This window comes from Myzus persicae, unplaced genomic scaffold (assembly GCF_001856785.1).
Source record: "Myzus persicae strain clone G006 unplaced genomic scaffold, MPER_G0061.0, whole genome shotgun sequence".
Classification (NCBI taxonomy): Eukaryota; Metazoa; Arthropoda; class Insecta; order Hemiptera; family Aphididae; genus Myzus; species Myzus persicae.
Window position 1 is genome coordinate 428,938 of NW_019102308.1, and position 22,776 is coordinate 451,713.

The window sequence follows — 22,776 nt, forward strand, 5'->3', positions numbered from 1 at the left end:
CCTAGACCCGCGTCAATTCGCATATCCGTCGTCACAGGGGAATAACTAAATTATCATGTAGACTTCGTCATACGCCAAATTTATCAACCGTCATCTAACTCGTAGCACACACGTTTAGTTAAAATAATATAATATCATAATGTCAGTGTTCCTAATCGTACAGTACTAAGAGTAATTATTATTATCAAAAACGCGATCGGCCGGCTCGACGATAGTGTTCACCGACTGCGTAGAGTATACCGTCATAACCCCCAAAAACGGTTTAGTAAAAAACAGAGAAGGACAACGTAGACACGTCGCCCGCCGAGATACAGAGTGACGGAGCAGTGGGCGGGCGGGCGCGGGATTGAATTATATAAAAAACGATAACCGGCAAGCGCGCCGCCGCGGGTTTTCGTCGTCGGTTCGACGCGTGTCCGACGATCGACGACGACGACACCGACACCGCTGCCGCCGCCCACATCGTCACCGTCACCGCCACTCGACGTCAACAGCAGCACCGGCCGCCGTCGCAGCAGTTCGATCGTCACGTGGTACACACCCTCCACCCGAGCCTTCGGTCATCTGCTGGTAAACACTAAACAAACGGGCACACCACCGCCTTCCACCGTGCCCAAGCACACGCACACCACTATCGCGCCAGCGCGCGCGCGCACACACACACGCCACACACACACCACACACACACCACACACACACACACACACGCACGCGTTCGTTCGCACTCGTACTTTGGTTTTTCGTCGTTCGCGTCGCTGTCCGTCATCGCCGCCGTTTCGGGGAAAAAAAAAATAACAGCAGCAGCAGCAACTCTCGCCGTCTCACTCACTCTCTCTCTCTCTTCCTCATTCGCTCACGGTCTCTCGTCCGTCCATCACTCTGTCTCTGTCTGTCGCGGTCGGAACGTCTGTACACGGCCGTCGAGTGTGCGTGTGCGCGTAACGCAACGCGTCGTCGATTCTGCCGCGCCGAGTACGTCTCGTGCACACACACCGGTGCAGGTTATTCGCCTACACTCGCCCGGGCCTGACGACCACAACACTGCCGCAGCATCGACACGAACCACCGCCGCCACCGTACCGCGATATCATCGTCGTCGCGTGTGTTATCGTCTCTATCGTTCGCCGCGATATCATCGCCGTCCGCCGAAGTGCAGTGGTGTACACATACACGCGCGCCCGCCCGCTGTCCGTCCGTCGCATCAGCATCAGCAGACACGGTGCTACGTGTGCACCATGTCCGACACGGATTGGACGCTGCACGCGCTCAAGTCAATGCCCGGTAGCCCGACTAACGTGCAATGGGCCCCGGACCAGGACGTGACGGGCGTGATCGCCAAGCTTGAGGGCCGCGAGCTCGAGTACTTGATCCGACAGAAGCGCATCGTCATCGGCCGGAATAGCTCCAAGGGCCAGGTGGACGTGAACATGGGTCACTCGAGCTTCATATCTCGGCGTCACCTGGACGTGCTGTACGAACACCCGAACTTCTATCTGACGTGCCATGGCAAGAATGGTGTGTTCGTGGACGGCGTGTTCCAGCGGAAGGGCGCCCCGGCGCTACAGCTGCCCAGGAGGTACAGTACCCGGACGGCGGCCGCAAAGGCCCTCGTCGTCTACTCTGCGGGCCTATGTCTGTATCTATACAATCGTAGCTACAATACCGTCTCGGCATTTGCCTTTTCATTCGACAAATTTTCGATCAAAAAAAAATTCGCACGCGGCGCCGCCCCTCCCCCTTCCCCCCGTCGATCGGTTCGATCCGGCCCGGCGGCCGCTGTGTTTACACACAACGTTTTGTTTCCTAAACGATATGATAAACGAATCGGGAGACACGACGTTGTTACGGGCGATCGATGATAACGTGTTTTTGTTGTTTGGTTATAAATGGCTGCGCGCAAGTGTGTGCGTGTGTAACGGGTTTTCAAGGTCTCCCTGTTGCCAAAGTTCAAAAAATTGTCGATTATTGCTCACACACACACACACACACACACGTTCACGCATGCGTCGCGTATAAAGATATTTCCCTTATCATCTTCATCGAGATTCGTTGGACCTACACGAAGAATCGATGTTGGACTTGCAAAACGTAGTTACGGTCTAGGCCGGAGCCCACCCCGATTGTCGTCGTCACTATTAATGAAACTTTCTGATTTCTAATGATACCTATGTAGTACACCTCTACATACTTCTACCCTAACACACTATGTGTCCTGTGACCCCTATTTTCAGCTTATGTTCCATCAATGTTTTAAAATATGAACTCCTTCGCTTATGATCGTGGATGACAATATTACTGTTACGTTTGTAATTCAATAGACAATTGAAATATTTTCACACTTAATTTCATATTAAACTACTTCATTGAGTTTATTGATTTCGTATGTTTAAGTATTTTCATTTAAAATACAATAATTACTATTCATAAAAAATACTTATTGCATAAGTCCTATTAATGAATATCAAACTCAGACATTAAAATCGGAATAAAATGATTCTGATTAGACAATATTCACCATTGTTTGTGATCCCAATATTTAACTATAGTATTGGTTATCTTTATAGGTACCTAATAAATACTTATTTTATGTAATAGTATAAATCACACAGGAATCAATTAAATTTTTTTCAATGGTATACTTTTAAATAATACCCAGGTTCTTTCTTTGATTATAAAATATATTCCATTAAAACTAATTAAGTCTCAATTTAGTATTTTATTTGAATCCTTCCTTAAAATTAATTTTAATTTGGGTGCTTGTAATCATAAAGCAATATTTGCTAAAATATGAGAATTTAAGTAGGTACTTAAATATTTTCATTAAAAATAAAATTAGAATTGTTAATTTTTCCTACATTATAAAGTCAAATATGTTTTTAAGCCGTCTGTTTCTGCAGTACGAATTATTCATAAATGTAAAATACCAATCATAGGTCTTATAAAAATATTAGTTTCAAACCAAAGATTATTATGTAGGTACTATAAACATTAATTTTATGAGGAAATTGCTGGAAGAATATAATTGGTAGGTATTTATTATTTATAATATTCTATGCTTTCAAGTGATGTCATAATATCATTCTAACTCATAGATTTTAATATGTTTTAAATATTAGTCTGAAGATAAAATAGCAATATCTATTTTGAATACAAAATGTAAGGTACATTTTATATAATTACTCTTATTGGTTTTCTGTGTTTAAATATTTTTTCTTGAAATAAGGTACTATTTATTAAAAATAGGAATTAATATATGTCTTATAAGTACGTAATTGCTTATATTTTCTTATAATTATGTTTTCTAAAAACAAACATTACCTTTAAGATAATTAATCTAATAGAAATTATAGTAGGCACCTTTAAGTTTTTTCTTACTGTTTTATTTTTAATAGATATCATTTTTTTTCTTAGAATATGTACATGATTGTTAGAAATAATCAAGAAAATAATGTATTATTTATTTTGTTTTCTGTAGGTGTTTAATGCGATTTCCTAGCACAACAATTCGGCTAGTATTTTATTCTTTGATAGATGAAATGGCACCACCTCCTGTACTACAACAGAATACATTTATTCAAACTCAAACTAGACCAATTGCTACACCTTCAAGAAGTTATGCAAGTCCTTTGAGTATAAATATTCCTCCTCAAGTCATCAAACAAGAACCTTCGACTTATTTATCAAAGGAAAATAGATTTATGAGTCCTTTTCCATCTCCTACTGGCACTTTAAGGTGAGCATAAATTCAATTTAAATATTTTTTTCTTATGAATAATGTAATTACTTATTATAATTAATCAGATTCATATAAATTACGTGATAAGTGTACCCATCTTTTATATTTTAATATTTTTAAAAGTGTTAAGGCAGCTTTTTGTTATATAAGATAATATTTTAACAATTTTTAAAGAATTTAAAAGTGATTATAATTGTAATTTATGATTCCATTAAAATTGCTTGTACCTACATTTATTTTTATTTTCAAATTATTTTGTCGCTACTATTATTTTTATAAATAGTTTGTATTTGGTTGAAAATAAAAATATATGTTAGTTTTAGTAAATAATGAAAATTCAAAATAAAACCCTAGTCTTTATTATTAAGAGTAGTTATCAGTGGCGGTGGGCGGGATTATTATCATGCATAACAGTAGCAGTCGGCCACTGGTGTGGGAATCGTCCGACTGAACCTGACAAACATCTGCCGCCCCTGAGAAGTACTCTTACGTAAATTGAATATAAACACATTTATTTAATGATTTTTATTTATTTAGTGCTGCTAATTCCTGTCCAACTAGTCCTAGAGGAGGACATAACCGACATACACTTGGACCAGATTTGCAAATGGCAGCATATGCAGCTGCAGTAGCTCATCCTGGTCAAATAGGTGTAATTTCTACTCCTACATCATCTGCTATTTATGTAGAAGAAAAGTAAGATTTTTGTGTAAATTTATCACTTATTTTTTTATGTTAATAATTTATATTTAAATTGTTTGTTTAGTAAACACTTAAATAATATGTCTAGTCAGAATAGCCGAGATGAAGAAACTAGCCCATTAGATGCAACTGTTTTTGATGTTAGCATTGGTAGCGAACCATTTGTTAGTGATTTTTATAGAAATGGTACATCAACATCCACGGGACAAAATTACAGTCCTCCTGATACTGTTATCCAGGACAGATCAACACCTATAAATAATAACAATAGCAATAGCAATTCTAATGCAAAATCTAAAGATGAATCCAAACCACCTTATTCATATGCTCAACTCATTGTACAAGCGGTTGCTTCAGCTTCTGATCGTCAGCTTACTTTAAGTGGAATTTATTCCTATATTACCAAAAATTATCCATATTATCGATTTGTGGATAAAGGGTGGCAAAACTCGATAAGACACAACTTGTCATTGAATCGCTATTTTATAAAGGTAAATTTAATTATTTTACTATAAGTTAAGGATATGTAACATTGAAACTTAAAGTGGAACTAATACTAAATTTTGACTGCTTAAAATTCCATAAAAATATGTTATTTTATTGATTGTTATGCGAATCTCATTATCAACTACTTATATGTTTCATTTTTGAAAAATTATTCAAATTTTAAGAAATAAATAAACGATTTAATAATAGTTTCATGAATTTACTTCTGACAACTTAGAAAAAGAGTTTATCGTTTCTAGTTTTAAAAAAGAATTGATTCATCTTGAGTAGTTACCAGGCTCAAATTTTCAACTCAAATAGAATGAAAAAAGATGTGCTTAATTAAATTATTAAAAAAAAAAATTTTAAATAATAAATTATTCAGATTTTAAGTATTGAACTAATATTTTATTGTCATGAAGGTTCCTCGTTCACAAGAAGAACCGGGAAAAGGAGCTTTTTGGAGAATTGATCCTTCATCTGAACAAAAATTAATTGAGCAAGCTTTTCGGCGTAGACGTATAAGAGGAGTGCCTAGTTTTAGACTTCATAATTCATTTGGAATGTCTTCAAGGTAACTTCATTAAATAATTTTAATGTATAAATTTAATTAAAAACTTTTGCTCATTGTTGTATTGTTACTTAATTTAATCTTATTTTAGGAGTGCTCCTCCATCACCAAGTCACATTACTGGTGGTGAATTATCAATCGCAGATTCGTTATCTAGAGAAACTTCACCATCGCCTCCAGTTTCTTCTTCAGACCAACAACAAGATGAAGTTTGTTTGGCGAATTCTATCTCAAACCAAATTAAATCACCAAATAAAATTTCTCATACTAATGGTGTTGGTGTGCTTCATTATGTTTCATCAACAGGTAATAATTGTTTAATACTGTTATGTATTTAAATATGAAATGTTATATAGTCATTTGTTACTAGCTAATTAATATTCTTCCCAAATCGAAGTGAATGCGTAGACGTACTTCAAGCATTTGCTTGGGGTTTTTTTTTTTATTAGAGCTTATTATTTATGCATTATCCAGCTTTGGAGAACCCATTTTTAACTTCTGTAAAATAAAAAAGTTCTTAAAGTGTATATAGATATCATGATATCAACCGTGTATGCTTTCCACACAACACAATTTGCGCTCCTTGCAGCCTTGAACAATCTTTATATTTAATAAAAGTTGCAATTTCATAAATAAAGCAAAACTAATGATACTGACATGAATATTTTTGTTTTATGCATTTAAATTTAAAAATAAAAAGTATTCACATCATTTTAATTACAATTAATAAAGCTAATTTTTAATTTTTGTTTAGCTAACAATGAAGCTTTAGAAATGCAAAGTCCTCAGCAATTGACTTTTTTAAAGTCACGACTAGTCTTGCCAGTGACAACTTATAGTAAATCTACAACTAGACATATTACAATAGTTAACAATGGACTTCCAACATCTCAGTCAGGTAATTATGAGTTATTTAAAATTAAGTACCAACATCAATACCTACAGGCTAAAAGATACTCTTAATATCAGGTCTTAATAAGGAAGATATCAGTCCACTTTTGATTTCTCTCTTGGGTACATGATCATTAAAAAAAATGCATTCTCATAATCATTTCTATTTTTATGTTAATTAGTTCTCTTAGTTACTGATAATATATTATATTTTACTGATCACCCTTCACAAAAATTATTGATAGTAATATTTGTGATGCTTATAGATTTGTCTTATAATTGTTTCAAAACATTAAAATTGAAAAAAAAAAATGCATTAAAAGGTGAAATAATAACAAAATATAAAATTGGTATGTCAAAACCTTAAACATAAAATCCTAAGATTAGGTAGGGTAATTTGCAAAATGAGATGTTATGATGATTTATCTGTTGATACTAAAATCATTAATGTTAAAAGAGATTGTTATGTTTGGATATTTCAATATAGTTTACAGCATTGAAGTATCATTTATCAAGCTGTTGTAACACTATATAATTTTTTAATAACAACAATTTCTAAATTACTTAGCACAAAAAGCTAAAAGTAAATTATATCATGCATACTCAATTATTCACATGTATTCAACATATATGAGATTTTTTGCCTTGTTTTTATCAAGCAGGCTAATCCCAAATTTAATACACATTGTGGCATTAGTAAAATCGTAACATAGGGTAATAATATGATGTGCTCATCTTATGTATTGAATTCAGTATCAATAATTATAATGTTGCTCTGGTTGTTTATTTGTAAATAGTTAAATCTTGTTTTTTATAGATAAGTTATTGAAATTAAATTATGTCCTGTCAATTTTTAATGAATGAAACAAGATCCAAATTAAAGCAATTTTTTTATATTTACCTAAATGTATAATACACTTGCTTGGTTATATCATTTATGAGACTAATACACATGACAATCCAATTTTTCTCTTGTCCCAGAATCAGGGGAAAATGTGTTATGAAATTAAACAAAAAAAAATGTAGTTTCTAAATGAGTGATTAAAAAACCTTTATTACTTTTTTTTTAATTGATCCAAAGCCCGGCAACTATGGCCATTTGCTGTTTGTAGGGGGGAACGGTTGAATTTTCATGGAACACGTGTGTGCTTGGCAGAATTTCTAGCGGGCACCCACAGGTTTCTGCCATGCCTGGGTGAGGGGCGGTGGCCTCTCTCCAGGCACCATGACTGCCTGAAGAATGATGCCGCCTATGACCAAGATTTGAACTGGCGACAGTGTGCGTTGCAACCGACGCTTTGGTCGACTCGGCCACTTCGCCCCGTACCTTTATTACTCTAAATTCCAATTATGTATATTTAGAGATATTGCATTACGGAAAAATGATAATCATAAATCAAAGCAATAAGTTTAAAATGAACTTTGCGGACAGTTCATTTTTGTCATCATTTATTTTACTCTAAGATCACTAAGAAATCACAAAAAACAATTTTAATCAAAGCATTTTATATTGTTGCGCTTGAGTTTGAGAGAGAAAATAAATATTATTACTTAAACATCTTCTTAACTTAAATCAAATATATTTACTAAATTAAACTAATATCTTTTAGGAATTAATAATTATTATGTGTATGATAACAATATTTTTTTTACAGGAAGCACAACTAAAACTAACTTAAATTTTATTGCCTTTCCTCCACCAATCAAGGAGTCTTTATTGCCACAAGCTCCTGTTATTGTACAAGCTTTAGATCAGACATTTGATGCGTGAGTAATCATAAACTTAATTGATAAATTGATTGAACAAATTTATTTATGTTGTTTCTAATTCTAGTTCTAAGCTGAATCATGCATTAAATATTGATAAAGCAGTTAACCACCATAAACAAGTAGAAAATAATGAACTACATGAGGATATATCTCAAAATAACCCTACTCAAGGCATAGAAATAGAATCTGGAGAATTTGGAGTTCAAGATATTCATGAAGAAATTATTGACGATACTCAAAAGACAACGGGAGAAAATGTAGAACAGGTAAGTTATTTCACTAAAAATGTCTACCTAACTTTTTTTTGTCACTAGTCAACTAATAATTTATATTAGTACAATAGATTATCTTTTTTTAGTATTGTTATAGGCATTCAAACCATAGTTAATTTATTATTACTTATTAGTTATTAGTCACTTATCAGTTCTTCTATTTTTGTACATATTTTGTCATTTTTATCGCACATTTTGCAATATTAAGCAATTAAGGTCACATTACTGCATATATTTATATGTTTTAATTATATAAAATTGTTTCACTGATAACAGTGTCAGTCAAGTTTCATTTCCCGGTCAATACCTAATTAGTTTTGTAATATTGTTATTTGGTGGTCCTAGAGACCATGTACTTCTACATATAATATGAGACTCCTACTAGGTTACACTCCTATGTCTCTATCATTATCATCCTATTTCTACATACATTTGCATTTGTTTACTGTTACTAATCCCCAGCTTACCAAATTTTTCCAAGTTCATTTTGACTGTCTTAGTCCATAACTGATTTAAAAGTCTTCCGTAAGCCGTTTTATAATTTGTTCCATTTTTATTCTTGTTTTCAATAATCTTTAAATTTTGTTTACTTTTCCTTTTCCATTGCCATTGTGATCTGACTATAACAATATTCTCTTTATATTTAACTGTAGTATTGTATGTGTTTTCCTATATGGTCGTAATCTTAAACCTCTTTAATTCATCGTATTGTACATTTTGTTTGTTTAGTCATCTAAGAACTTCAAATCTGAAGAATCTTCTGAAAATGGAAATCAACAAGTTGTTGGTGAAGAAATTGAAGAGGAGGAAGAAATAGTCGAAGATAACAATTTTGAAGAATCAAAAGAACCGGATACTAATTATTCTGACAATTTTCAAGAACCACAAGCTAAGCGTGCCAAATTAAACTATTATCAACAAGAAATAAATGGCGTCCCTTAAAGGTAATTTATATAATATTAAAAGTTTAAACATGTTATTGTTATGATATTTGAATAGGTCTTATCGTAAGACAATTTTTTTTTTCTGTACATAAATTATGTATAAATATTAAGTGGGCTACAAAATTATTGTTATTGTAATACATTGTTTTCTTTAATTAATTATGAATTATCTAGCTTAAATCAAACTAGGTATTTCTCTCTGTCAAAATATTTAGTTATTTTATGAATTAAGTAATATATTTTTATTTTTTGCTTGTGCAGAATTATAGGCAGTATATTATGTTATAAGATACCCTACTACATTAATAACAAAGTGTATTTGTAAGAATATTGTATTTTTGCTAAACATTTTTTATGACTGTTCTAGCTATTATGATATTAGACAAATTATCATTGCAATTATAAAAAAAAATCCAAGTAAACAAGGTAGCCCTACATTTGACATGATGACCGTCATTATTATTTTATCCTATGTCTCATTATGTTCCTTGTAAATAACCGTAATAACATATCTATTGTAAAAAATAATTTAATTCCAATTAATTGACAATTTAATTTTGGTTGATAGGGATCTATTTCTTTTGAAAGTGCAATTACATTTAATCTTTCTATATTTTTTTCTTTTGTTATTATTTTTTTGTTGATTATAAATGTTATCAAATTAAAATAAATTGCCATAATTTTTATCTGTATGTGGACAAAAGCTTTTTTTCAGTTTTTAATTGTTTGAGAATTTTGATGTTATGAAGTTCATTTTTAATAAATATGTGATTGGACATTTTATATTATACAAAAAATATAATATAATTATTTTTATAAAATAAGTTTTTGTCTACTTAATAAAATGTGTTACCATTTGTGTTTAGAAAGATTTAGTTTACATTGGTATTAAAATTATATAAAATTAAATTTAAACTATAATCAATTTGTTGGGTTTAAACATAAACAAAATTATTATGTTGGATTTTTAAACATCTTGTACATTTTCCTTGTTTATTTATATATTATAAATATTTCAAAAGTATTTTTCAATCAGCGAATAATTATTTTTTCATTTAGTTCTTTACTAATAAAAAAAAAAATAATATGCACAAATGCAAATGTGTATCTATAAATATTGTATTGTTGTCTTGGGCGTCTTTATTTGATGGATGTGCGTGGGACCCGGCCCTACCATATTTATGTGTACCCCGTCTCTAGTTGTATTAACCTAAGCAGTTCCGACAAGCACAAATATTTTTTTTTTAAAAGATTGTAATAAACATGATGTTGTTAGTAGTATTTATACATTATATCATATAATAGATTCAAATTGTATTAAGGAATAAAAATAGTCAACGCAATACTTTTTTAGCACACTTGTAAGTGTAATATAAGATTACTATTTACTTTATTTTGTTGAGACATTAAATTTATAAATTATTTAATTTAAGTGTTTTTAATTTAAAAAAAATATTTATCTTTCCCTCCATTTTCCGAAGTACGAGAAATTGATTTTCAAATCTTTTCGAGTGTTTCATTTATCCTATTCGTGACACCTTCGGTGTATGCGTTAAGTATATACGAAGTTGTCGTGACGTATAACGATAATAATACGTTATCATTTTAATGCGCACATAGTGCGCGTGTGAGAAAAAAACAAAACATAAAACTGGGAATCGATCCGTTGAAAAAAAAAACGGAACGAAACATTGAAATACGACGGCGGCGTAACCCAAGCCCGCAGCAGCTGACGCGTGTGCGTGGTGCGTCGCTGCCCGCTGGTGGCTGGTCGGAAACTCCGTTTCGCGCGCCTTTCTAGTTTCCCGACGACGTCGTATAGCAATAACGGTAAATGCAGTGTGACCAACGACGTCTGCCCGCCCGTAACTGATAAGGGGCCTCCCGAGGAGGCCAAGGCACCGATCGGCGTGACCCGACGTTCAACAAGTACAATATAATGCGACGGCCACGCCAAGGTCGAAAACCGGTCGCTGAGTCGGCGGCCGCAACACGGTAATACCGCACCGCCGCCCGTCAACGGCCGCGACACGGTAATATCGCGCCGCCGCTCGAGGCCGGAGAATTGACGGTCGGACCTTGTGGCGGCACTGTTGCCTCGGTGAAAACGACCATTCGCAATGGCGTGTACGTGGACGGCGAAAGGTATTCCGTAGTTTTTAACTGGCGGCCTGTGTTCACGTCGACGACAATCGAGCAGCGCGCGCGCGTTATGTAGTGTTAGTGTTTTTATTATTTTCATTATTATTATTATTTTTTTTTTCAATCACAAAATATACAAAATACGTACATATATTATGTATCTCATATTTTATCCATTGTAGTTTTTAATTTATGCCAAACGAATGACGAAAACCAAAAACCAATACCGAATAACAGATTACTATTATTATTATTGCCGTACATAATAGAATATAATTATACAAAAAAACAAGCTGCTGCTGCTGTTGCTGCAAACGCCGCCGCCGCCGCCGCTGGAAAAGCTGCCGCCCCTGTGACGTTTGGTCGCTGCGGGAAAGACGTCAAATCGGAGCCACCGAAAGCTGACGTCTGAGCGTCGTCGCCGTCGCCGTCGCGTGTGAGTATCATCCGTGTGAGCCGCCGCCGCGTCGTCCCCGCTCACGTACAGCACAGGGCCTTCTCTCCAAAATGGCTCTGCCCCTACCTTTACGTAGTGGTGGCCCGCACATGTATGTGTGGACGGCGGTGCGTGTGCGTGTGTGTACGCGTTTTCATCCCGACTTGGGTCAACGGTGGTGTGCCGTGCCGTCACCCGCCCGCCCATCCGCCCTCCAAACGCGCTGCTCGAGGTGTCCCTCTCCTAGGAGCATTTTTATTATTTTTTTTCCCGTCGCTGTCGTCGTCGTGTTTTTTCACATAATCGGCATCGAACGCGCCGTCGCGTTCTTTTCCCGCGAGATAACGGTACGCACCACGCACGCCGACGGTTTCGTGCCGTCGTCGATTTTGATCATTTTCGGGGCACCACCAAAATTATTCGGACCATCGTTTTTTTCCACCCCTTGTCGGGGGGCGCGAAACAATCGCGGCCGGTGGGCCGTGTGTCGTCCGGAGGACGCGCGCGTCTTAGGCGATCGTCGCACGTTATTAAAATATATATAACGACGACGTCGACGAGAGGACCGTGGCGCGCGCGTCTCGAGAAAGTACCGGCGGCCGATTTTTATAAAACATTTCCGTACCGATATAAGTAGGTCTTGCGGCTGTATATTATAGTCACATCCTGGTTCTTTAGAATAATACAATTTTTTTTCTTTCCATTCCGTTCCTCCGCTCATTATACACGCGACTGGATAGAAGTAGAAAGTGAAAGCGTGTACATACGGTTTGTGCGACCGTCTATACTATTATAATAATAATATATATTTTATATTTTATTATTACATTGCTGGCAAGCGAGTGTGTGTGTGTGTGTGGTGTGTATGTTTGTTTGCTTGTAAGAATTGTACGTACGCGTGTGCGTCGTTCGGGCCCTGTTAGTGCTTGAGTGTGCTTTACTTTTCTCAAACGCATTCCAACGCGTGTGCGTTTTTCGGGAAGCCACAAATTCAAGAAAAACCTGTGGGACGAACGAGTAGATTTTTGACACCGCCGCCGCCGGTTGTTCGTCTCCGCCGTGACGTCTCGCGTCGGCGGTTTTCGGAGATTTATTTTGTTGTTTGTAGTGTTCTCGTCGCCGCGTACGAAACGAACAATCATTGGTGTAATGATATTAACATCGTTGTCCAGTCTGAAACGAAAAGGTACACTTTACAATCATCGATCAGAGATTTCGTTGTTTTCCGGAAAACTGTGGGCATCGCTTTACCCGACGACCCCACCACCGTTAAATATCTTCTTAGCGATCCTAAGATCCGTATTCAACTTTTTATTTTTTCACACCGTGTCCCCAATGCCCTAATATGAAGTTTTGTGTTTAGGCACAGCGTCATATTTTTTCCGTTATCTTCCCACCCGATATGATATCTCTGGTGCTTTTATCTCGTATTTTCAATTGGTTTTTTCATAATTATTAATCATCGTGTCTATTGGTGTTTTTTTCCTTCGCAAATTAATTATGTAACTAAACCTCTACGATAGCAACGTCGACGACACACAATCGCATTTGTTTTTTTTTCCGTATTTTTTTTTTACCCAATACTTTGCGTACAAAGTAGCATTGCACAATAACAATATCAATAACACATTATAAAAAAATGTCTTTGTTTAACATTTCTACCTCACAAATACTTTTGTAGTGCCTATTGCATTTTTTCTATCATTATTATTTATTTATGACACACCATTCTATTGATGTTTTTTTTTTTTAACATATCTATTTTACTGACACAAGCATTATAATATTGTGAAGAAAGGATTTTAAACCGAAATTATTTTCTTAAAACATAAAACAATAATACAAACCATGAATGACATAATTTAAAATGTACCCAATTATTTAATACAACTTAGGTATACTTAAAAGTTAAAATTACCTTAGGGGTAACCTTAAATGTAGTTAATAATAAACATGTCATTGCTCTTTAGACTTATAATTAATATTTTTTAATAGTGAACACTGTACGTGTATATTATTATTCAGTATAAATTATACAAATATGATTACTTTCTTACTTTCTTAATAATTATTTAAATTTGTTTTTAGGTTAAATATTAATGGCTAGTATTTATTTTATTACTGTGGTCTGTAAAAATACTTATTTTGTCCCCCAGATGATAAAAACACATCATACTGATAGAATTTATAGATACTCTATAATATTGTGAACCCGCTGATTTTTTATTGAAATGATATTTTTTTTTTTTACAAAATGTAACTACTAGCAATTTTGATACAATAATCGTTTCAAAACCAAAATTATTGTTATCCTTACTTCTCTTCAACAACTAGTTATTTTTTAATCTTGGATCTTGAATATCGCCGATTGAGCTATTCAACTTTATACATTGAAAGATTTTATACTACGTACTTCCTAAATTATATAGTAGGTAAAATGAAATAATATCAAATGTATCCAATAGGGACAGGGTACTACTGAGTAATTTATATTTCATTAGTGGAAATGCTAAGAGTGCGTTATACCCGCATTTGCTGTCTCTATCTTACAAGTTCTTTACATAGCGAATTTAAATCTCAGCAGATTACGTTTAGCTTCCGTAAAATTAGAGTGAATTGATCTCTTATTAAAAGTAATCCATTATATGTTAATTTTAAAGCTAGTTATGATTATTTTTAAATGCACAAACAATTTTCAATCTTAAAATACTCATAACTTGCTTTAAAGTTAAAATATAATAAGAAGCCCATGAGATGCACCAAATAATAATCTTACTTTTAATTTTTATAAGAGATCAATTTACTCTAATTTTTTAACCAACGGAGACAACACAATAGTCATGGTGGTATAATGCTCTCGCTATCATGAACATTAGATATTTTATCAACTATCATAATAGGTACATGTCAATAATTCAGTTAAGATAATTCAATGATATTTTATGGCTGAAAACATCCAAAAAATTGACTTTATAGCATACCTATACTATATATATACTATAAATAGTACTTAGTACTTTCAATGAAATTCTTTTAATATTAAAAAAAATGTTATATTTTAAAAATCTATCGGGTTAAATTGTGTATAAGTAGTCATAATTTTTTTATGTTTACAAAAATTTAATGTAAACTATCATGTTTTCCAATTTGACTGTTTACCTTAGAAAGTAACACTACACAAGAGCCTACTTAATTTTAACTTAAAACTCCATGTGGGGACCTACCTAGCAATATTTTAGTATAAATAATATTCTTAGTGACTTTATGTTCCTTAAATAAATTAGTAATTTAGAAGTATGAAGATAGCTGTCCTTAAATTTTATTAAACCTTTATCTATAATGCCTACAATTTTACTTATGTGTATAGTAATAACAAAAGAAATTAATATCATATTAGAGTACTCATAAGTAATTTATAAATATTTTTACAGTTAATCTGTTTTAAATAGTGTTTGTCTCATTATCAAGTGTACTATACTACTATTGGTTTTAATAATAAAGAAACAACATTTCTATGTTATTATAACACACTTTATATACCTACGAATAAATGAACAAACAATTTCTTGGAAAAACATTGAATAATGTATATTAAATAGAATTTGAAGTCAAATGATTTTCTTATAAGTTTCCTAAATTGCTTCATTATATAATGATTTAATAGACCTTGAAATTTACAATTTAGATTTCTAAATATCTCCCATGTGTAAGTATCTAAATAATAAAATCATGAGTTATAAATTACTAATATTTAAAGCCTAATTAAGTTTATCAAATATATGTTAGGTTTTATTTTTTTGCAAAACCTCTATATGAATACCTAAATATATTTTTTAATGTAAACCCTTAAACATTATAGAAAATCCTTATTGTATCTTATAATACTAAAATAACTAATTACAAAATAATATTTAAAAATAGGCAATCATTTTATTTGATTTTATGAATTATTTTAAAATTTGAAGTAAGCAGGCTATTTCTTTTGGATATATCAAATAATATAATAAATGTAAAGAATTAATATTAAAAAATATAAGAAAATATTATAAATAATTTTAATAATATTTTAAATATATATTATTTTACTGATTTATTATGTATTAACTACAAGTAGCATTATCATAAATTGTTATTAATTGTTTGAATAAAATCAAATTATTAGTTTTAAACAGTACTTTAGGTTTTCTAATTTTTAAATTTATAGTTTGAGAAAAATTTGATTTAATATAATGCTGGTGTTGGTTAGGTACCTACTTATTTAAAAAAAAATTTTTATCATAGGTATTTTCTTTTGTGTATATTTGGTATATTTTTATCAACATTTGAATTCCTGATTTGATTTTGATTTTGCAAATTGAAACTTTTAAATAGTATTGATAAAGAAAAAAATGCAGTTATCTGAGAGCTAATTTTATTGTTGAAGCTTATTTATTTTGCATTTATTAATGCTTAAATTTTTTATTTTAGATTGAAGCATGAATACTGGAAGTTATCCTACATTTGTGACCGCTGCGCCGGCAACTTCATTTAACACCTGTTCGAGTGCAAACATGACTCAAGTGAATACAGGAAACAAATATACAAATGTTCAACAACAAACTGATACATCAAACACCAATACAGTAGTTAATACTTCAAATACTAGTGGACAAGTTGTTGCACTGTTAAACAGTGATGATGCAGGTGTAACTTACTTGAGGCCACTAGATTCTAATGGTTTTGCTGTAAATCTAGCTGGAGTTGGATCATCTAACCAACAAGGACAAGTATGTTATTTTATTTTGTATTTTTTCTTAATTATTTCATAATATTTTTCTTTTTCCTTAGATATTTACTATTCCCATAACTGTTCCTGGTTCTAAGCCTGGAGAACAAAGCCAAACTATACAAATTCAAGTAGTTGGGCAAGGTGGCATATCTGGTGATAAACTTTTGCCTGTTTTTGGACCAGTATTACAACTAGCGTATAACCAACAACAAGACAATGGAACCATTCAACTTCAAGTTAGTTATCACAAATAATAATATGAAAATAGAAGCTTAATTTTTTCCTGTAAATAATTTAGATTTGTATTGTTAGTAAGAACCTTAATGTTTGATGGAGAATTCATAGATAGTATTTTCCTTTGGTTTTGAGAAAATATTTTAAAGAAATTGAAAAACATAGACAAAGTTTTAATTAATTTTATTAAAATTGGCCCTTGTTTGGGAATCAATAATTTATGTTTGAATTCAAAATGTCACTCATCTTTAAATTCACTAATTTTAAATTGTTGTCTATACATTTATATTGTATTAGTTACAGCAAGAAGGTGATGTTTCAAATGACCAAATACATAATAACAACAATGATTCAATGCAATCGTCAGATTTGTTGCAAGACGTTCAAGAGGACCAAGTAATTACTTTCAATTTATTAATCCTTTCACTGCTACATGCGTTCTAATCTTATATTATGTTCCTTTGTCCATAAAATAAAATTTGTGAGTTATCCGCTTGGCGATTATACCAAAAAAATACAGTTAAAAACAACAAATAGGTATAACAGTAAAAAAAGTTTCTGTGTCAATTTTTATATTAATGATTTAAATTATTACGAATTTAATGATATAAATTATTATGATTTCTAGTGATTATTAATGTGACATCACTTATTATACTAATTAAAGTCAGTGTTAGCCTGACCATTGTTACAAACACGGCCGGGGCCCGTCCATTTTTTTTAGTGTACATTTTTTCTTGGTATGTATATTGAGTAGAGACACTGTTAAGTATTTTTCAAAATATTTAACTATAAGTATATTTTTTTTCTTTACAAGGCCAGTGGCCATTTAGAGAATTTTCGGGGTCCAGGGTAAAAAAATCCATGGCCAGGCCGACACTGTTTCTCAACTCACTAGGCTCTGTATTTGGTTATCCTGGTCGTATAAATTTAACTTAAGATGATGTCGGCTCACCTTTTTTAAATTATTAAAATCTCATACAATTACCAACGTAGGGACACAAATAATGTTCTTAGCTAAAGTTTGTTACTAGGTAAATTCACAATAGTAAAGGAATCGGTAGTGCTAAAGATTTTAAAATGAGGTCATGCCTCAATATCTTAATTATTTAATAAATGGGTACCCTAATATACATTGACTCATAATAAAGTCAAGATTTATATAAAATGTGGCCCTAATAAAAATATTAAAAACTAAAAACTAAAATTAATTCTGTAGAAATAGGTATTTTAGAGGTAAAAACTTAGCGTTAAAAGGCTTTAATCGTAATTATTTTTATGTATTTATATGAAATATATATATTTTAATATATTAGGATATGATACAAGATGTTAAACCAGTAATTATCGAACAAAGCGGCACAGATAGTAATGGTATACCATTTCCATTGGCAGTAGTGGTAAATCAAGACATGGTTGTGCGGCGTAATCAGCAAGACAACAAAGTAATTGGCGATCAAAAAGATAATCAGGCGGACAAACGATTAAGAATTCAAAATGAACAAGATTCAGGTAATTAGTAAAAATACCTAAATGTAATTTATTGAATTGAAAATTAACGCTTAAATTTATTTGCAGCAAATCAATATGTCATGACTTACTCATCTAATTCAAATAATCCTGTTACATTGGCTGATTATATATCTATGAATCATGATAATATACCTCTTGGGCATTTTTTAAAATTTTCACCAGATAATAATAAAAGAGATAGTATGGAATCATCTGGTAACCAAGATGATGGCACTAGTGAAATGGTAGTTTACGAAGATACCAATAGTGGGGTAATTATGAATTCTTGTTCTCACCTTTATCCATCCACCTTATACTAATAGACAGAGCATACATGGCCGGCAGGGTTGAGTGGTAGTGGCAATATGGGTTATATGTAAGGTATGGTTTATTGTATAATCTAGTGCTCATGTAAGGTCTACAAATTACAATGTGTACTACCTTGATCAGCGCTATCACACTTGGACTCCAGAACTACAACCACGTTCTGTCTATTAATATAAGGTCTATATCAGTATTCATTTTATGCACCATGTATGTTATACTCATCGGTTAATTTTGTGTTTTGAATAATATATTCTAATATAGGTCTGAAACTAAAATTAAAAAAACTCATTTTTATTTAAAAATCACAAAAATGTACTGCGAAATATTTCTTGTACTATGAATAACTGATATTGATGTGTTGGTTATTTTACTATTTATTTTTCTATATTTTAAACAATATTCATAAGAAATTGATACATAGACCAGAGGTTCCCAAACTTTAGGCCGGTTTATACTTATCAAAGTAGCCACGTCCGTGAACCACGAATTAGTGGCATGGATTCTACTTTGATAATATAAACACACCACATGTACGTGTGACAAACTCGTACAAGTCGTGTTGTCTGATCCGTGCCGGCACGAACATGTATCAAAATTCTCATACAAGGGGAGAACATTTTACTATTTTATATTTTACTTGGACAGACAAAATTTGACAGTGTAAACACTGTCGTCAGTGCTAGAATCAAAGTTACACTGATCCGTGGTTCACGAACGTGGCTACTTTGATTAGTTTTTGATAAGTGTAAACCGGCCTTTTCATGATACATCACATTTTAAAAAAGATTTAAGATTAATTGACATATTATTGATCTTTTTTTTAAATTAATGATACATTTTAGTCTCACTGCGTCGTGGTGACATGTCACTGGTACATTTATAAGCACCAAGGCAATGATCAATGATGGAAATAAATTTAAATAATAATGAGTAACTATGTAAATAGTTACAGGGCAATTACTGTTACATATGTATCTTAATTTATGTATAAATATTTCAAAACTTAATGCATCCCCCTAAAAATATAATCATGATCCGCAGTTTGGAAACCTCTAGACATTGGTAGATATTCCTTAATTTTTATGTTAACAAAAAAGTGAAAAATTCTACTAATCAGTGTTTTTTATAATTTATTCTACTAAAATTTAATGTTAAAACCAATGCTGAATCCTATATAAATCCTAATAAATCGTTAACATTTTTAGGAAAAGGGTAAAAGAAAAAAAAAATACAAAAAGAAACCACCAGCTGCTCGAAAACCACGACCTGGTCAAATACATATTGCTACTGCCCTAGATGGTACCCTTCTTTTTTGCTGTCCAGAATGTAGCATGGCTTACCCCGATAAAGAAATGCTTGAACAACATTTAGTTGCTCATAAAATAGAAAGAAGATTTATATGTGACCTGTGTGGTGCTGGGCTTAAACGAAAAGAACATCTAGAACGACATAAATTAGGTCATAATCCAGAACGTCCATTCGTTTGTAATGTTTGTTGCAAAGGTAAATATATGTTTATAACAATCAGTCATTGTTAAATAAATACATATTTATAAGGTATTATGTTAAATATTAAAAATTCTAATAATTTAGGTTTCAAAAGAAAAGAACATTTAAATTTGCATGCTGTGATCCACTCAGGCGTAAAGACTGAAGTATGCCAGGATTGTGGTAAAGGTTTCTATCGAAGAGATCATTTAAGAAAACATACTCAAAGCCACATTACTAAACGTTTAAAAGAAGAACATGCAGCTCTTCAACAAATGGCAGAACAAGTAACAGTGTCAGATCGCCAAAAAATGTCCGTCCCGGAGCTAATCCAAAATCAAAGCCATTCAGGACCAATCATTAACTTGGCTCACCAAGAAATGATAATTGATGCTGTTGCTAGTGGAAGAAACGATAGCCCTTCCCCTCCAAGTGATCATCAAATTGTCATCACCAAAGGCAACCAAAAACTTACTGAACAAGAGTTGATTATACTACAGCAGCAGCAAATTCAGCAACAGCAGCAACAGATTCAACAGCAGCAACAACAACAACAACAACAGCAGCAACAACAACAGCAACAACAACAACAGCAGCAACAACAACAGCAACAACAACAACAACAGCAACAGCAACCAAATAGTCCAAATATAGCCCAACAAGAGATGATCATTGAGGCTGTAGGACAACAACATCAAAGTCCGTCTCCACCACATGTGGAACACCATCAAGTAGTTATTACTAAACTAGAACCGATAGATGATTCTAGAGGAGAAAGTGAAAGTATTGTTTTGACTCCGTCTGATGCTAGAGAAGCACTTGGTTTACTACACCATCAATCTCAATGACCTATACTTTCAATTGCCAAGGTGACAATTAAACAGAAGCCACCGTAATAATGCAAGTATACTATTGGTAATCTATATTAATTGTTTCCTAAAAGTCGTTCGATCTAAATCAATGTTAACATAATATATTATTTTTAAATTTTACCAAAAAATAACTTCCACTATTTTTTTTTTTAACAATTATATAGAAACAGTCGTGCTCAATATTGTAGATGATAAATTTACATGGATGACATTATTTTGCATGAACAGCAAATAATTTTGTGAGATTAGATATTATTAATACAAACATATTTATAATCTCTGACTTTGGAAAATAGATGTCAATGTAACAATTTTTCATTAACCTAGCCTATTGTTTATTTATATTGAAGCATACATATTTAAGATCCTCAAATTATAATATTTTATTATAACTATCATCATAATCATAAATCATAATATAGTTATTGAATTTGAAATATCTTTTGGTTAAATGGAGGATTGTGAGGAGAAAAGACTCATTATTGCTTATTTCAAGTAAATAGGATAGAAACTAAAAGATACTAATCTCTTGCTCACCCTTCTTTATTTGTTGAAGATATACGATTCACCCCATTGACGGAATTTAAACATAAACTAGAGATTAATAAAAACTGCAATACTAAGAGCAGGATAATAGGCAACATATTTTTTATTTTTTTAAATTTTAAAATATTAAGATAGTTAAAAATTATTATATAAACGCTGTATAGTCTATTTTGTTTATAACGAAATGTATATTTCTAAAATTCATTATTGTTGATGAAGATATTGTGTAAACATGTTATTTTTATTTTTTACTAAACATTTTATTGTTTGTTATATTTATATTAAAATATTTTTGTTTTTAAAGTATAATAATAATATATTTTAGTTAATTAACTAAAACTTTGAATAAGCAAGTAGGTAGATCTACATTTAAATTATTTATAAGACAATATAATTTTTTTTTTTAATTTATTGGACAGTTAATGTGTATATTATTTCCTATTAATGCTTGATAGTTTCATTTTTTTTCATGTTTTATTTTATTATGATTTTTTTAACCACATACTTTAATAGAAAAACCATTCATTATCAATACAATTAGTTTTTAAATAATTAATTTAAAATGTATTTCATACTATAATTGACCAAAGTTTGGTATATCATATAAATTTTATTACCAAATATAATTAAAAGTTAAGTATATAATTGTTTAATGAGTTGTAAATTAACGCTTTTAAAAACATTTAATACATAATCTTTTTTTAAGTAAGCACTGTGATACAAAAAAACTAAATTTAATTTATGTCTATGGCTTTTCTGTAATGTCTATTAAGACATCAGATATTAATTATGTGATAAGTTGTAGTTTCCATACATACATACATATCATATGTGTATGTATGTATGTAACTCATGCATATTTATAAACAATGTACACTATGATTTTAGAAATTTAGCAATAATAATTCGATTCAAGGGTAATATAATAACATGTTAGTTTATTTATGTTCATAATTAATTAAGTAATTTTAAGTAATATAAGAAATCCGTTATTTTGTATTAAGATTATTTTTTGTTTTTGTTATTTTGTCAATTAAAACGTCTAAACCAAAAAAAAAAAATGTAATTCACATGCTACA

General features: G+C 32.1%; 2 protein-coding genes across 5 annotated transcripts; both read left to right on the forward strand.

The window, feature by feature from the left end:
* The first annotated feature begins 427 nt into the window (after positions 1-427).
* LOC111031791 (forkhead box protein K2-like) lies at positions 428-10,799 on the forward strand. 2 transcript variants are annotated; one of them, XM_022311889.1, is made up of 10 exons: positions 428-1,576; positions 3,476-3,733; positions 4,274-4,432; positions 4,503-4,929; positions 5,347-5,498; positions 5,587-5,801; positions 6,250-6,393; positions 8,042-8,153; positions 8,221-8,422; positions 9,158-10,799. In XM_022311889.1, the coding sequence occupies exons 1-10, from the start codon at positions 1,236-1,238 to the stop codon at positions 9,368-9,370; spliced, it is 2,223 nt and encodes a 740-aa protein (XP_022167581.1). In that variant the 5' UTR covers positions 428-1,235; the 3' UTR covers positions 9,371-10,799. The 2 variants fall into 2 exon arrangements, with proteins under 2 accessions (XP_022167581.1, XP_022167582.1); XM_022311890.1 differs by lacking the exon at positions 428-1,576 and adding an exon at positions 2,982-3,025.
* A 700-nt stretch (positions 10,800-11,499) lies between these two features.
* LOC111031792 (zinc finger and BTB domain-containing protein 24-like) lies at positions 11,500-21,730 on the forward strand. Of its 3 annotated transcripts, XR_002604238.1 has the most exons (9): positions 11,500-11,950; positions 16,418-16,716; positions 16,778-16,954; positions 17,250-17,348; positions 18,269-18,464; positions 18,531-18,736; positions 19,997-20,294; positions 20,385-21,179; positions 21,316-21,730. XR_002604238.1 is itself a non-coding variant. In XM_022311891.1 (8 exons), exons 2-8 carry the CDS (start codon positions 16,426-16,428, stop codon positions 21,125-21,127), a joined length of 2,010 nt encoding a protein of 669 aa, XP_022167583.1. In that variant the 5' UTR covers positions 11,500-11,950; positions 16,418-16,425; the 3' UTR covers positions 21,128-21,730. The 3 variants fall into 3 exon arrangements, 2 of the variants coding, with proteins under 2 accessions (XP_022167583.1, XP_022167584.1); XM_022311891.1 differs by having other exon boundaries at positions 20,385-21,730; XM_022311892.1 differs by lacking the exon at positions 11,500-11,950 and adding an exon at positions 12,771-13,136 and having other exon boundaries at positions 20,385-21,730.
* Positions 21,731-22,776: the final 1,046 nt, after the last annotated feature.